The 13,965-nt window shown below is 35.7% G+C and overlaps 1 protein-coding gene across 3 annotated transcripts; it reads right to left on the reverse strand.

Annotated features, from left to right (window-relative positions):
• Nucleotides 1-3,308: 3,308 nt before the first annotated feature.
• Nucleotides 3,309-12,911, reverse strand: LOC135124651 (sex-determining region Y protein-like). 3 transcript variants are annotated; one of them, XM_064049879.1, is made up of 2 exons: nt 12,340-12,911; nt 3,309-6,047 (listed from the first exon to the last, which is right to left on the reverse strand). In XM_064049879.1, the coding sequence occupies exon 2, from the start codon at nt 6,009-6,011 to the stop codon at nt 5,235-5,237; it is 777 nt and encodes a 258-aa protein (XP_063905949.1). In that variant the 5' UTR covers nt 6,012-6,047; nt 12,340-12,911; the 3' UTR covers nt 3,309-5,234. The 3 variants fall into 3 exon arrangements, with proteins under 3 accessions (XP_063905949.1, XP_063905947.1, XP_063905950.1); XM_064049877.1 differs by having other exon boundaries at nt 12,249-12,911; XM_064049880.1 differs by lacking the exon at nt 12,340-12,911 and adding an exon at nt 7,763-7,857.
• Between the last annotated feature and the right edge of the window lie 1,054 nt (nt 12,912-13,965).

A 13,965-nucleotide genomic window follows, 5' to 3' on the forward strand; every position in this document is an offset into this window, starting at 1 on the left:
CAATGAGTGATTTTTATTTTTCCAAAATTATTAATTTTATTATTTAATATTTATCTCTTCAAAATTGTCCATAATTCCCATATCGTCTTCTAAAGGCGATAACTACCAGTTCCCGTTAGAGCAAGCAGTCTGATACAACAATTTGAGATTTGAGATACAATCTGCAATATCCACGAAGAACGATTTACCAACATCGACCATCTGGTTGTTGACCTCATAACTTGTTAGATAATGGTTTTGTATATGGATTACCACCACGTTTCCCGTGTTTTCCGATATTGGGCATGATTTTTGTAGAGGTCGACTCGTGGGAAACGAGTTCAAAACAATTCCGATAATGTATCTTTCACCATCGACCAATAAAGCATCTCAGTGCGTGCAAGATCATGGAAACTTGAACATTTTATCGCATGCCACCAATAATTACTCTTTTTATTTCCTCTATTTGGTCTTATTCGTGTTTGGTTCCTATTACTGTTTCATCACGGAATCTCTATTTATATTCTTAAACGACAAATTTTTAACGGTTTCAAGAAGAGTTTTATTAATTTTTTTTATTGCCTTGGAAATATTAATTCGGTAAGGATAAGGTGTTGCCACGTAGCACTTCTGTATATAGTCGTAGTGTTTGTTTTACGTTAACATGTACATACATGCACATACGAGTTTGTATCCGTAGATCATTAAACATTATAATAAATATGTATATGAACTATTAGATCTTTAATTTGATCATACTACTTTTTGACTGATTTGTATGGCTTCTAAATATTTAATTACGTTCAAGCATTTTTATATAATAATTTTACTCAGGAGTGTTGGTATAGCGTGTAAGTGCGTGCTTAAGTACAATACGCGTGTTATACTATAGGCATAAAACGTATTAATTTGTATGGAAATGCTAAAGAGAATAACACATATGCATGAACCTTGAATTATTTATTGCGTTTGGTTACACGGAATATCTGGAAGAAAGCAATTATAGCTCAAATTATGGTGATAATTTTGATAAAGATCACTGAATACAAGTATTATTTTCAACCAGAAATATTATTTGATTTACGAGTTAAAATTCGCAATTCTTTAAGAGATTAAAATAATTGCATTCCACGGTAATTTATTATGATTACAATTTAACGCAATACAGTGTGTCCTAATGCATGGAATAAACTCGATAAAGAACGTAAAAACAAAAATTCGCTACGACACTTTACTAGATCATGAAACGCTAAACAAGATCTACATTTTAAGAATAAATTTGGAATTTATTGCTACCAGTCTGATAAAGTCAAGTTTGTAATGACGTCATCGCTACTGTCTAGCCACAACTTTGTCTAATAAATAATAAAAGCTAAGTTTAATATTAATCGAAATTTTTACTTTGTGTACTGCAATGCAGGTAAAAATGACAAAATTTTAAATTAACTACACACAAAAAGCTTAACCTGTAATGACATTGTTTTCTGAGTTGTTTAACTTTGTGCTATAACATTGCAAGACACAGTGCCTAATTTTTGGTTGTTTATAGCTGAAAATAATCAAGAAGTCAATGATAAAATTGCACAGAAATTCTACTCCAATTAAATACACAAATAACTTTTCTCTGATCTATTTTATTAATTATATACGACGCAGATGAGATTTGGACCTTTTTTGTAAACCTTTTTCAAAATGTATAATTTTATAATACGTAAAATTATATAGTTCTGACGAAAACCTACATAAAGATCGAAACGCCAACGATATTTTAAGTATATAATTAATAAAACTGGTTGGAAAGAAAAAAAGAAGTTATTTATATGTTTCACCATCAGTAATAACCAGAGTGAAATCACCGTCATTATCGTCAACTTGTCAAACTGAATCAACTACAGATAAAAAGTGTCAAATGTGTTCTCAAAAATTGGTAGAACATCTAAAAACAGTTTTTTCGTATGTAATTTGTGACTTTTTAACATCTATTTTTCCGGTTCCAATCATTTAGGATTTTATGCTAACCAGTTTACAAAAGGGAACTTAGAACAAAGTTGATACAAAACGCGTTTTTTTTTTGGCATTATCTTGTCAATTTAAATAACGTGTTTCTAAAATGGTTGATAAAGGAATCATTTCAAACATGCTTTTTATTTGAGACTTCCTATGTAGGTAATCCTAAAGTAGATAAAAAACATTTGGGCATTTTTAACATGACGTCATTTTCTGCAGTCTTTGAACTAAAGGCAAACTTTGCCTACGAAAATGTGACGTCTTAGGATTAGAGTAAAATTATCACTATGTAAATAATAACTTTACCTCTAGACTTTTCTATATTCATATTTTACAATCCAGTCGTAAAATAATGGCATAGCAATACAAGACAATGTCAAAAGGTCAACAAGTGAAAAATATTAATGTTCGCTATTAATTTTCAATTCGAAGTTTTTTGTACTCTGTCTGACACCGTTACTGGCAACAAGATACATTTCACCAAAAGTTTGACGTCAGATACCAAGATCGTCCTGTTTCACCCCAGTTCCGGACCATAAGTGACGGCTTAGTGGGTAATACATTGGATTGATTACTGATCAAGGGGTGCGGATTGGAGCTCATTTCCCACAAGTATGTTTCATTTTAAATAAATGTACACACATGCCGTTTTTATATAACACAAATATGAATGGATACACCAAATTGAAGTTGGTTGGTATTGATATCTGTATAGTGGGCTTTTTTATATGTAGTTTATGGACCTACTAGTATAGAACTCAGGCATTTCACCACTGCAAGCACGTAATAGAAGGATGTTTGTTACCCCAAGTCAACATGAAACATTTGTAACATTTATAATTTTTTAAAGATAGGGTGTCTCAAGCTCGGGACATTAAATATTTCAATTTTCACGAATGTCATTACGAATACTATAAAGTGAGGAAGTCGCGGTGACTGGAGGCAGTTATCGTCAAAGTTAGCGGCGCAGAACTCGCATTTAGTAGCTTTAAAACAACAAGCTGTAAAATATAAGGCTTCTATTAAGATTACAGTTTATAATCTACGTGCAGCAACGTTATTATTTTAACATTACATGGGGATGATTTTACTATCACTGAATACCATCAAACAAATTAAATCAGTTTCGTAAAACGTAGAATGTTGTCGCGTGTTTTAGAGACAACAAAATATTGTTGTAACAAATAAAGTTTAATTTTGGCAAGTGCTGGTGCTTGGTGGGTAGAAACACCGTAACGGAGATAATAAATTACTTACCTTACACAAATCGTCATCATTTCCTCTGTACAGCTTTCACTTGTAATGAAATAAAATAGCTACAATTAAGTTGAAAAAATCTTTTATTGGCCATATAATTAATATATTTAACAGCAACTACAATACAAAATTTACACACTATATAATAACTTCAATATAGTAATATGAATATAATACATGGGTCTAGAAAAATGCAGGGATCTTTATGATACATCAAGGTAGTAATATGCAAAAATATTGCTAAATTTGTAATCTCTCAATCGTTTACCAGAACAAAAAGGGTCAACAATGCCGCACAAAATAACTTTTTACAATATTGCCTAGTTCGACCTCACACTGTGACTGACAGCATTTTATGAGATAGTCCGAATTAGTGACGTTCACAGCAGGATGTCGTCCAAGACTTGTAGCGGTAGTTATTGCAATGATTTAAAATGATTGCATAAACAGTACGATTCAACAAAAACAATTTTTTACATGAGCAAATCTATACATGTCATATATACAGGTCGCGAAATACAAGAGCAGAGCCGTTTCTCAAAAGACAGTCGAACCAAAGAACGGTAATTAATGAAAAACAAAAATAAGTTTATTATTATCAACTCGTAGCTCATAACCAGTACAGCTCAACATAAAAACCTACAATCTAAGTCAGTCACCGACGTGTCCCCGCCAACTCTGCGCTTGCACCGCGTGAACAAACATTGGGTACAAAAATACACCGAATATGTTATACTCTACATTTTCATACTGTACCAGGCCTCATAAAATTTTAAAATTCGAAAACTCTTATTATACGGACAGTCCGATCTAACTTTAAATGTTATCGTAAAGTTTATTCTATACATTGAAAGCACACGTAGAGCGTTGGTCGTGCCTCAATATCATATTATAGAAGAATATCGATGTCGCTCGCTAATCTATTTTTGTAAATTTGAAAAAATGTTTATACGCTACGTTTAATTCATTACAAAGTTTGTGCATTGACTTTGATTACATTGAACAAAAATTTTGTAAGCGTATATGTAAAATATGCAGCTTTTGCAATGACATCTGCAAATCTTAATTAAATTTTGTAGGAAAAAAAAGTACATTAAATTTGGATGGACAGTAAAGTAAAATCGAATGCCCGAGTCGTTGACAGCAGTAGCACAAACAAACCTATAGCCTATTTGGATATCTTACTGTTAATATCAATTCCTACCACTAACAAACCCACAGTGCTCACTTAACCTTACAGCTGTACAAGATTTTAGGACCATTAAGTACAATTCTGGACGAACGAATTAAAAGAATACATTTTTTAATGAAAGCAAAGTCGCCCTGTCCGCGAACAAGACGTCTTTGTGAGAATAACGATGACATAATAAAATACATGGTGAGTAAAAAAAGACAGAAACATTGCGTTCGCGGTTGGCAGTAACGAAACAATCAGCTGTTTGCCGTCGTCGCTAAATGCGCCCGAACTAATCGTAAAGCTGGAGGCAGAAATTGTAAAAACTACACTGACTTTTGACAACTAAATATTGGTCATCAAATTGATGAATCACAGCCTGATTTTGTGTCCCGTCGTCGCCAACAATGTACAAAATGGCGACCAACAGGATTTTACATGTATCGAAACTAATGACGGGCGACCCGGGTAATGTCCGACATATTATACTGAGCTAGGCACTAACAACTGGTTGAATCCGGGAATACGTATGATGATGAACCTAACATGAACGAAACGGCGACGCGCTACTACGATAAATACAAAAAATAATAAACACAAGATGAGATCATTTATCGGGGTTAAATAACAATAATAATATAAAATATTGTCGACACGGTCGGTCCGACAAATTGAGCTGGTGGAGCAACACTTGCGACCGCTTCGACTGGACTGCATCGAATGTTCGATCGATGCGCGTGTGTCTGCATCTTCAGATGATAACAATGATTGTGCCAACACACGAATTTCAGTTACCACAGTCTTAGAGTCTCTTCTTTCAACAGTCAAACATCCCGTCGCTCCACGGCGAGCCGCCCAGACTCGAGAAAATGGGGATGTCTCTGGGGCAGTCGAAGTCCAGGTGGGAACCGGACCCGTTCGACCCGCTGTCCATTATCTCGATGTCTGCTAATTCTTGGAGATCGATTTCCATCGGTTGCAACAAATTAAAATCGTCGATCCTGTCCAGATCGTCGAGGGTGGCAGTGGAACCGTGCGTGAGCCTGTCTTCGGCCTCGTGATGTAAAGGCGCCAAAGAGTCGTCGTAAATCGTCGCGCTCTCTGGAGAATCTGGGATATCGCAAGAAGGACTAGATGGCACCTTTGCCAAAATGCTTACAGGTGGCAGTGGTAGCGGCGTCATACTCGGCGATAAATCTAATCGTTCCTTCAACTTTGAAGCCGTCGATTCTGGTAATGCTGTACGCCTAGCGTACAGTCGTTCCTTAACAAGGGAATTGTTGTTGCTACTATTGTTATTGTTATCGTTCTTGTGAAGCTTTGAGGATTTTTTAGACGTTTTTTTACTCGCAGAGGATGTTTTGGGTGCGGGTTTAGACGTCTTTTTCCTAGGACGGTATTTGTAATCTGGATATTCGCGTTGGTGAAGTTGTCGAAGCCTCTCTGCTTCCTCGATAAACGGTTGACGCTCATCGTCTTTTAATTCCTTCCAACGGCGACCGAGCTTTTTGGAGATTTCGGCATTGTGCATGTCAGGTTGAACCTCGCAGATCTTTCTGCGCTCAATTTGTGACCAAACCATAAATGCATTCATTGGTCTCTTGATGTGATTGGGGTTGTTTTTCTTCGTCTGTAACAAAAGAAATAAACGATCAATAGAAATTAATCTTTAAGCGATAAATAAACAAATATATCACTTGAATACGATCAAAAACAATTTTAAAAACTACATGTTTTGTTTACTGCGGTATGTCGACGATGTGCCAAAACAGCAATAGCCAAGGATAAATAGAGACATAAGACACTCTAAATATGGACACTGTCCTTTCACGAAGTAATTCTCATCTCGTGCGCAAACCCGGAAATAACATACCAAACGCAATCTTCACGTTCACTTCGTATCAAGGATTCGACAACAGACGTGATAAACGTACGTATGTTATCTTTATTAATACGTGTATAGCTACTGAATGCAACAGATACATGTTTTTTTAACCAACTCAAAACAAGTAGTTGTCGTTTTCTTAGTTTCCAAGCTCTGGACAAAAAGTAAGTTGACATAAAATGACTGGTACAAAATTGTTCTACAGTTACCAGGTATTTAAGGTTGAGGTTATCTGCTTATAATAATAATAATTATAATTTATAAAAACATCTTATAATACGACTTCTTCAACGAAATTTTACCACGTTAATGAGCTGTAATCAAATAAGTGCTACAAGTATTTCATTATTTCATTATCTGCCAAAAAACTGAAACTTCCAGTGCCGCACCAACAGTGAGTAATTTATTATTATTTGATTTTATGAAAAGATATTCAATTTAGAGCAACCTCATGAACGTATTCATCTGACAAGAGATAGAGATTAATTTTCGAAACGCCGAAACATTCCTTTCTGTCGTTTTATTTTAATTATCTTGAGTGGAAACTTCGGGGCGAAATTATAATGTTACTTTAGTCAGATACACAATTATAGCAGAAATGTGACATTTCAGTACAAAAACGTCTAAATAAGATTTTAAAGTAATTGCTTTAGTGTAAATGGAAAAACAAGCTTTTAGCAACAGAGTTATGAAAGTGTTACAATAAAAGCTTGAGAAAGCTTCGCAGAATAACAACTCAATGGGGTTTCACATTTTGCAGTCCAAGGATAAATCCTCCTGTGTCCTAGTTGCAGAAACCTTGCACAAGGAAATAACAGGGAAGTAACATACTGTACATATTGTAGGGAAGATGACCTATAATGCTTTCTCTAGGTAAATAGGAGCTTTAAGGTCGCAAAATATCGTAAACAGCTGAACAGTTTTCGCATGACATATTCGGGTCACGTGTGGCGCCTCTGTCATGGCGGACACGCACAAACCCATTGGTATGGTACTCACGCACGATTCGATGAGTTTGCATGTTTTTGCGACCGTTCATTGAATATATAATTTTGATTTTTCACGAGGCTCGTGCTCATATTTCTTTTTCAAGTGTTTAATTGCCCGACAAGCGATCGTAAATATTAATTTGGAAAGAACACTTTTGTTTTAAAAAAAATTCAGTGGCAGATTCCACGAAGTTGTTGCACGATATAATTATGACTAACCACGTTTCTTGGCTACACCTTTTCCAACAGTCATAGAAAAAATATTGCAACCGATATTTCTATTTGTGTTATTTTCAACAATGTGTTTATTTACCCTCGCCTTTACCACAAAGTAATTGCAAAATATTTTAATTCAGATCCGACAATGATGGAAAAGCATTACGACTTTACACCTTGGCCCAGTTTGATAATTATGCCGATTTGAAACGCATCGATGAACAGACGAAAATTAAAAATATGAGTGGTACTTACAATTACAACAGGCCTTAATTAGTTCTCGTTGCGACATCGTTAATGTACGAGAGTGGTACAGTAATCGATCGCAAATACAACCATTCTTCTTCCCGTATGTAATATACCATGCAAATGTTTGCATTATGTTAACATTTTTAAAGTGTTGAGTAGATTTGTGTACAGTTTATGATGTTATTTATAATAGTTTCATATTTAATTAAGTGGCACATTAACAACATAATAGCCTAATATATTTCAGACAAACAGGAACACTTGCCTAGATATTTTTTTATGTCGCCTGTTTATCATTGCCTGCTGATATTCTTATTTTTGAAACTAATATGATTGCATCGTTATCGGCTACCGCGGTAAAATTTCCAACGATCCTTTGAATATCAGTTTACTTCTTATTTCCGTTGGGTTCGACAAAAGCAAAGTAATGGTTTTAAAAAAACATTAATCATACATGTTTAATAGCTGCCACATTTTAAACAAAATAATAAACCTCGCGTATATTGCTCATAAAATAATTCAACATTAGCAAAAATGAAGCAAACTGTTTGTGAGTGCAATTATGATGAACTTAAATAACACATAAAATCCAGTTAGCAGTTTTTGACAGGTTAACAATCTTTACATTTTTAAAATAATAATTAGATACTTGGTAACAAGTAGCAAGACAAATAATAAAGAACAATTCATACTTCTAACAAATGCGCAGATAAATTTTGCACAAATTTTCACTTCGAACAACCAGTTTCAAAGGTCTTTAATACTTCATCACGTATTTTCACAGTTATTGTAATTTGAAAATTCGTATCGGTGTGCTACCTATTTGTTATTTTTGTATCGCTGAAATTCTCTTTCGTTTTTGTGTAATTCGACTCAGCTGATCAATACACGTTTATTTGCTTCATGTTAAAACTGGCGGAAAATCTGATCCATGTGAATTGTCATAATGATTAATAAGTAAGGTTTGGAGTAGTATCGTTAGGTCCCTCATCAAGTTGAAAACGGCTGACATTTAATTGGAGATACAAGGCTGAATCTTGTAATGTAAACACATATTTGGAGACATCCTCAGATAAGAATATAAGTGATAACACAGTCTAAGTTTAATCTGCTTATAGGAAGCTGCTAGTCCGGTCATTAGGATAATTAAAATGGCCGTAATGCGTTGTCTAGGAGGCCACTAGGGGGCATGATTAGCTGGTAAAGCGTCCACAAGCCAACACTAATCTAATACCAAATTGCGTATCGATTTTCGGATTGGACGTACGATGTTTAGGCCATAACTGCGTATATTAACGGACCGACATTCCTAAAAATTAACGAAACAAACACTAAAGTGATTTACTCTGTTGTTCATTCTAACGCAGTACAAGTACTTGTTTAGTTGCACAACTAACAAGAAATTTCTTTTAATTTCCTGTCACAGTAAGAACGTTTTAGCGATGCAACATTACATGCAAAAGTTATGCGTTCAGGTGCAGACGTAATGTGGTTAATTGCAGAACAGTCAAGTTTATGTTTAACTACGTTTCGTAAAATCCATCACTTTTGAATAGTGCGTTTATTTGTATGTACTTAGAATTAGTAGATTAGTGTCCCGAAATACGAAATGCAGATTGGTCGGTTATTGTGTGGTGGTTGAATGAAAAACGCATCGCGTAAATAGATCGATAACGAAAAATTTCGCAATTCCTGCTTAGATATATTCACTGTCGCATCCTTATATTTACAATTCTAATATGTGTTCGAACATGCGATTTTCCGTGTTTCGTCGGAGGCGCTGATAGATAACAGCGTCATTTTTCTTGAGGTCGTTCTGCTTCCTGATTCATCAGCGGGTTACCAAAATGTAAACACAACAAGGACTCCACCATGTTAGGTTGACCTTCTGGTGACGATACCACCCGATATCGCTTCCGGGCCGGAAACGTGTAATTTTTACACTTGTACGCACTAAAGTGATTAGATTTTTCCAATGCGAACGATACACTAAATTATGAGAAACCTTGAATAGCAAGCATCGTCACACACAGGCGTGGTTAGAAACAAACAGATCGTGATTATGGCGGACGTTTTTCATCGGTTTCCTAATTTTTTTTTAGATACAACTGAATCTTGTTTTCAATGCGAGATGCGATTTAATTCCGACTTGACAGCGACGATGAAAGTTTTTAATGGAAGAGGCGATCGCTATTTTCAGACCAAAACTAATGATTGTAAGCTCGATCCATCAAGATCGATCATCTTTTTGTGGATGGGTGAAGTCGTGAAAGGGAGCCTCGTAGGAAAACGTAGACGCGCTAACGGTACCGATAAGTCTAGTGAAAATAATAGATGAGTAATTGAAAATTGTATACAAAACCTTGGCAATTATCTCACAGCTAGTCTCCTCATTTATCATGAGAGGATCATAATCGTCGCTGCAATAAAACACGGAATATAAAATATCTAATAACCACACTTAAGAGAGCATCGTGCTGCAAGAACTGGTTTTCAGAATAAATCAAGGTGCCTGGAGAAACAACAGCACGACTAAACAACTAACAGAGATATGAGGTAGATCGCAGCAGGTCATGCGGTTCATGGACTACTGGATCGCCGTAAAAAACTACGTTTTTTATCGCGCACCTCCCGGCCACAAAACTTGCGTGATTTACTATTTATTCCTGATCACGACAAATATTTACGAAACTCTGGCCAGCGCACATCAGATTTGGACTTTTCTTTATGGAAAGTAATTTAGCTTGTGTGTATAGTCCGAAACTCGTTTTTAATCGACGAAAATTACAAGACCTACACATCTAATAATACTAAAGTTAGGACTAATTATACGAAATTGACTAATTTGAATACTTGTAATTAGGAAAGAAGTTTTTGTCGGCGAGACGCGAATAAATAAATGATCAGGATCGAGCCATCCATAAAAAATGGTTTAATGATTTGTTTTTCGCCGGACCGCTCATTTAATTTCGTGTTGATAATTTGTAATTCATTGGAATAAAACGAGGCTAATATTTTATTTAGTTCGTTTTGCTTCGCAGAGCCCGATAGCGCGTTTCGTTGCATAATTCGCAAGTTGCTGCAGCACGAACTTTCCCTACAACTTGGGCCGTAAATTTTGTTCCGTCACTTTTCCTATATTGCAACTTAAAAATTAATACACCGCACCTTCGTCACACGATTATCTACCTAACTAACTAGCGCTTTGCACACAATTTCAACACTTCTACGGTAACTGCATCGAAAGCGAAAAGATTGTTGTCAACGCTCCGGATCTATATTTATTACGAAGTAAACAGGATTTTGATTAAAACAATTATCATTCCACCCACACATTCTATTTTACTGATGCGTTCCATAGATAAAGTCGCCGATAACTGGTTTGTGCATTATTAGTCTATTAACCATTTCTATTTTATAGAAAAAGAGGCTTTAGTTACATGTAGTTGTAACAACGGTCGCGTTCCGAAAGCGGTGAAGTGAGATCAGGGATTCCTTACCAGAAAACCATAATTTAATCAAACGAATGTTGTTCGAAGATTCAAGGTTAAGCTATTATTTCCGCAGTCGTAAAGGTTACCAATTATAATTTTTTATATATCGTGCACTGGTATCTATCTGCTACACAGCGACATGAGTCAGAGACCTTGAAAAAGCCAAACACCTCAGCAGCTGATCATATGTCGAAACAACTGGTTGCAACTTGAATTCTAGCTCGAACACGTCCGTAAGTTACACGCGGACATCCTTTTTCTGTCTTTTTTAAAACAACCTCGTCTCCTACAAATTCCCTTTTGCCATTTTCCGATTTTCTTCAATTTCGATTCCCGTTTTTAGACTCGCCGTGTTCCGTGTATGTATATGCACTGGATAAGCACATCCGTCGACTGGAAATTTTACATTTGAAAGAGGAAACAGACATCGCTTCGTTCGTTGTCTGGAAAATGCACACGTGCGAAAAATTGGCAACCTTCGTGTACGACAAGAGAGTAAATTTAAATGCGACCCGAGCAAGTCGTCGGAAATGTCTCAACGTTTATTAAATAGTGTTTTGCTCCGACTCATTTAGAAAACATGAAAGCCTCTTCAGTGCGTCGCTGAAATTCTGAAACTATTTTCAGCTGAAACTTTCTGAAGATCATTTTGGAGGCTCGAATTATACAGCTGTAGTAGTCGCGAACTGTATCTGATTTGTTAATGCTCTAAGGTTTCCTCGAGTCTGTTAAACCTGAGAGGTGAAGAGTGCAAAGTTTTACAAGGTCATCCATGTTTTCGATAATTGTCACCTATGAGTTAATGACACTCGGTCATGGCTTCCTGCGACCGCAAAATTGTTAATCCTCTGCGCATATTTCTGTTATCACAATAATGCAAAATAATTTATATTTTGCAATAACCACGATAAGTTCGAACGGAGAGTAAATTCCGATAGCGTAAGTCCATACATATTATAAATAAATACGTCTTCCGAAAAAAATTTTCTTCGACCTACCTGAGTGGCATCAGAGTAGGGTGTCGCTGAATTTTTGTCAATTAGTTGCGAGCCGAATTTGGGTATAGCAGCACTAATCGGTGTTTCTGACCTGGATGAATCCATGTTTTGTTGGGGCACCATATCCAAAAAAATGAGAAACTAAGTACACATTCACTTTACACTTAAGGGCGGAACAGTCAATCAATTCTGAACTGTTTGCATAAAATCTGTCTAAGTTCTCAAGTGCATCCACACTCGACTAAACTTAGCATATTTGTAACCTACGCTTATCACGACCACAACGCAACTGACAACCTGAACTTGATGTTTTCAGTCTGTATCCGATTCTCAGCTGTTTACCCCCACTTGCACCTCGTAGTGGGGAGGAGCATGCGTTTTATTGGCGCTACCCAGCTGATGAACACAATACGAGTCCTTTTTATATTTTTAAATTAATTATGAAGGTTTCGCACACTTTATTTTATTTTTATTTTGTTTACTTTATTCGGATTTTCTTCTATCAAGTCCCCGTAATTTTTTAATCCGTCAAAACTGGAGTTAAAACGACCGGAAAAATGATATCCAAAGGACTTATTACGCGGGTTGTAGGTGCGTAAAAATCGAAAACTCGATTACGTTAATTAGGATTAACTATATTTATCATCTCACGCCAACGACCGTTCTACTGGCACTGACCGAGCTTCAAACTTGATTTCGAGTAAATCTTTTCCCCCACCAAACATAAAATTTTAGTTAAGGTTTTTGCCGTAGTCACCGCTATGGTGGCAGCACCATCCAGCTTTCAGGCAAACTCGTACTCAAGTTTTCAAGTAAGAAAAATATACTCATTCCGACAGTCCGCAATCAAAACAAACAGTACACACTGATTAAAAAGTAAAATTCAGTATAGTTGCAGTTCTAACCAGTTTATCACAAGTTCGTATGTACGATGTGAAATTTGTAATGTGTGTTTCAACACATTTTCGGAATAATTAATTACGACGTACATATTATAGATAAAAAGAAAAGTGTTGGTACATAGCAAAATATTTTGTAAAAACTTGCTTTTAATTAAAGGAGCTGTTTTATCTCTATGAATAATATAGTGATTATTAATAAACTAGCAGTTCCCATTAGCCTTGAGTTTGCAAGATCCGTACGTATTTGACGACGACCATACCATGTCAATCTACGGTATTTGCGCACCTGAATTGTTAATAATTAAGAGAAATTGACTCACAGATTTAGAAAAAAGGTTGTTCAATATTTTATCGCTTCAATATTAAATAAATACCTGAGTCGTTGGAATTCGCAGACGGTATATGATTTTCCCAATAAAAGAGAAGTAGATAATTACATGTCTGAAAACTAAGTTGAGTTTATATTTTTTATTCTCTTTAATTATTCAAGATATTTACTACTTGCATGTTTGCAGCTGATGTTATTGTCTTTTAATTATAACTTTAATATTTCAGTTAGCGTAACACTTTACTTTCGGTATACGAGATAATTGTTATCTGTACATTAAGGTGTCATTTATATTAATAACATCCACGAAAGTTCCTTATCAAATAGAAAATTAAGCAAAACTAAATAGTAGGTGTATGCTATGCTATACTTTTGGACAGAACAAAAACGCCTATAGTTCCAGGTCCAACTACTGTGCATTAATGCATTCGCAAGGGGCGCATTCGACGGCATGTCACGGCGCACCAACAAGGTCAACTTGCCACTT

Source organism: Zophobas morio, unplaced genomic scaffold, assembly GCF_036711695.1.
Source record: "Zophobas morio isolate AGI-343-1 ecotype UQ-CSIRO unplaced genomic scaffold, CSIRO_AGI_Zmor_V1 ptg000007l, whole genome shotgun sequence".
NCBI lineage: Eukaryota > Metazoa > Arthropoda > Insecta > Coleoptera > Tenebrionidae > Zophobas > Zophobas morio.

Coding starts and splice junctions, on each gene's coding strand:
- LOC135124651 (XM_064049877.1), bottom strand. CDS start 12,371: ATGGTGCCCCAACAAAACATGGATTCATCCAGGTCAGAAACACCGATT. Junction 6,048..12,248: donor CCTACTCTGATGCCACTCAG/GTAGGTCGAAGA, acceptor CTTTTGTTACAG/ACGAAGAAAAACAACCCCAA.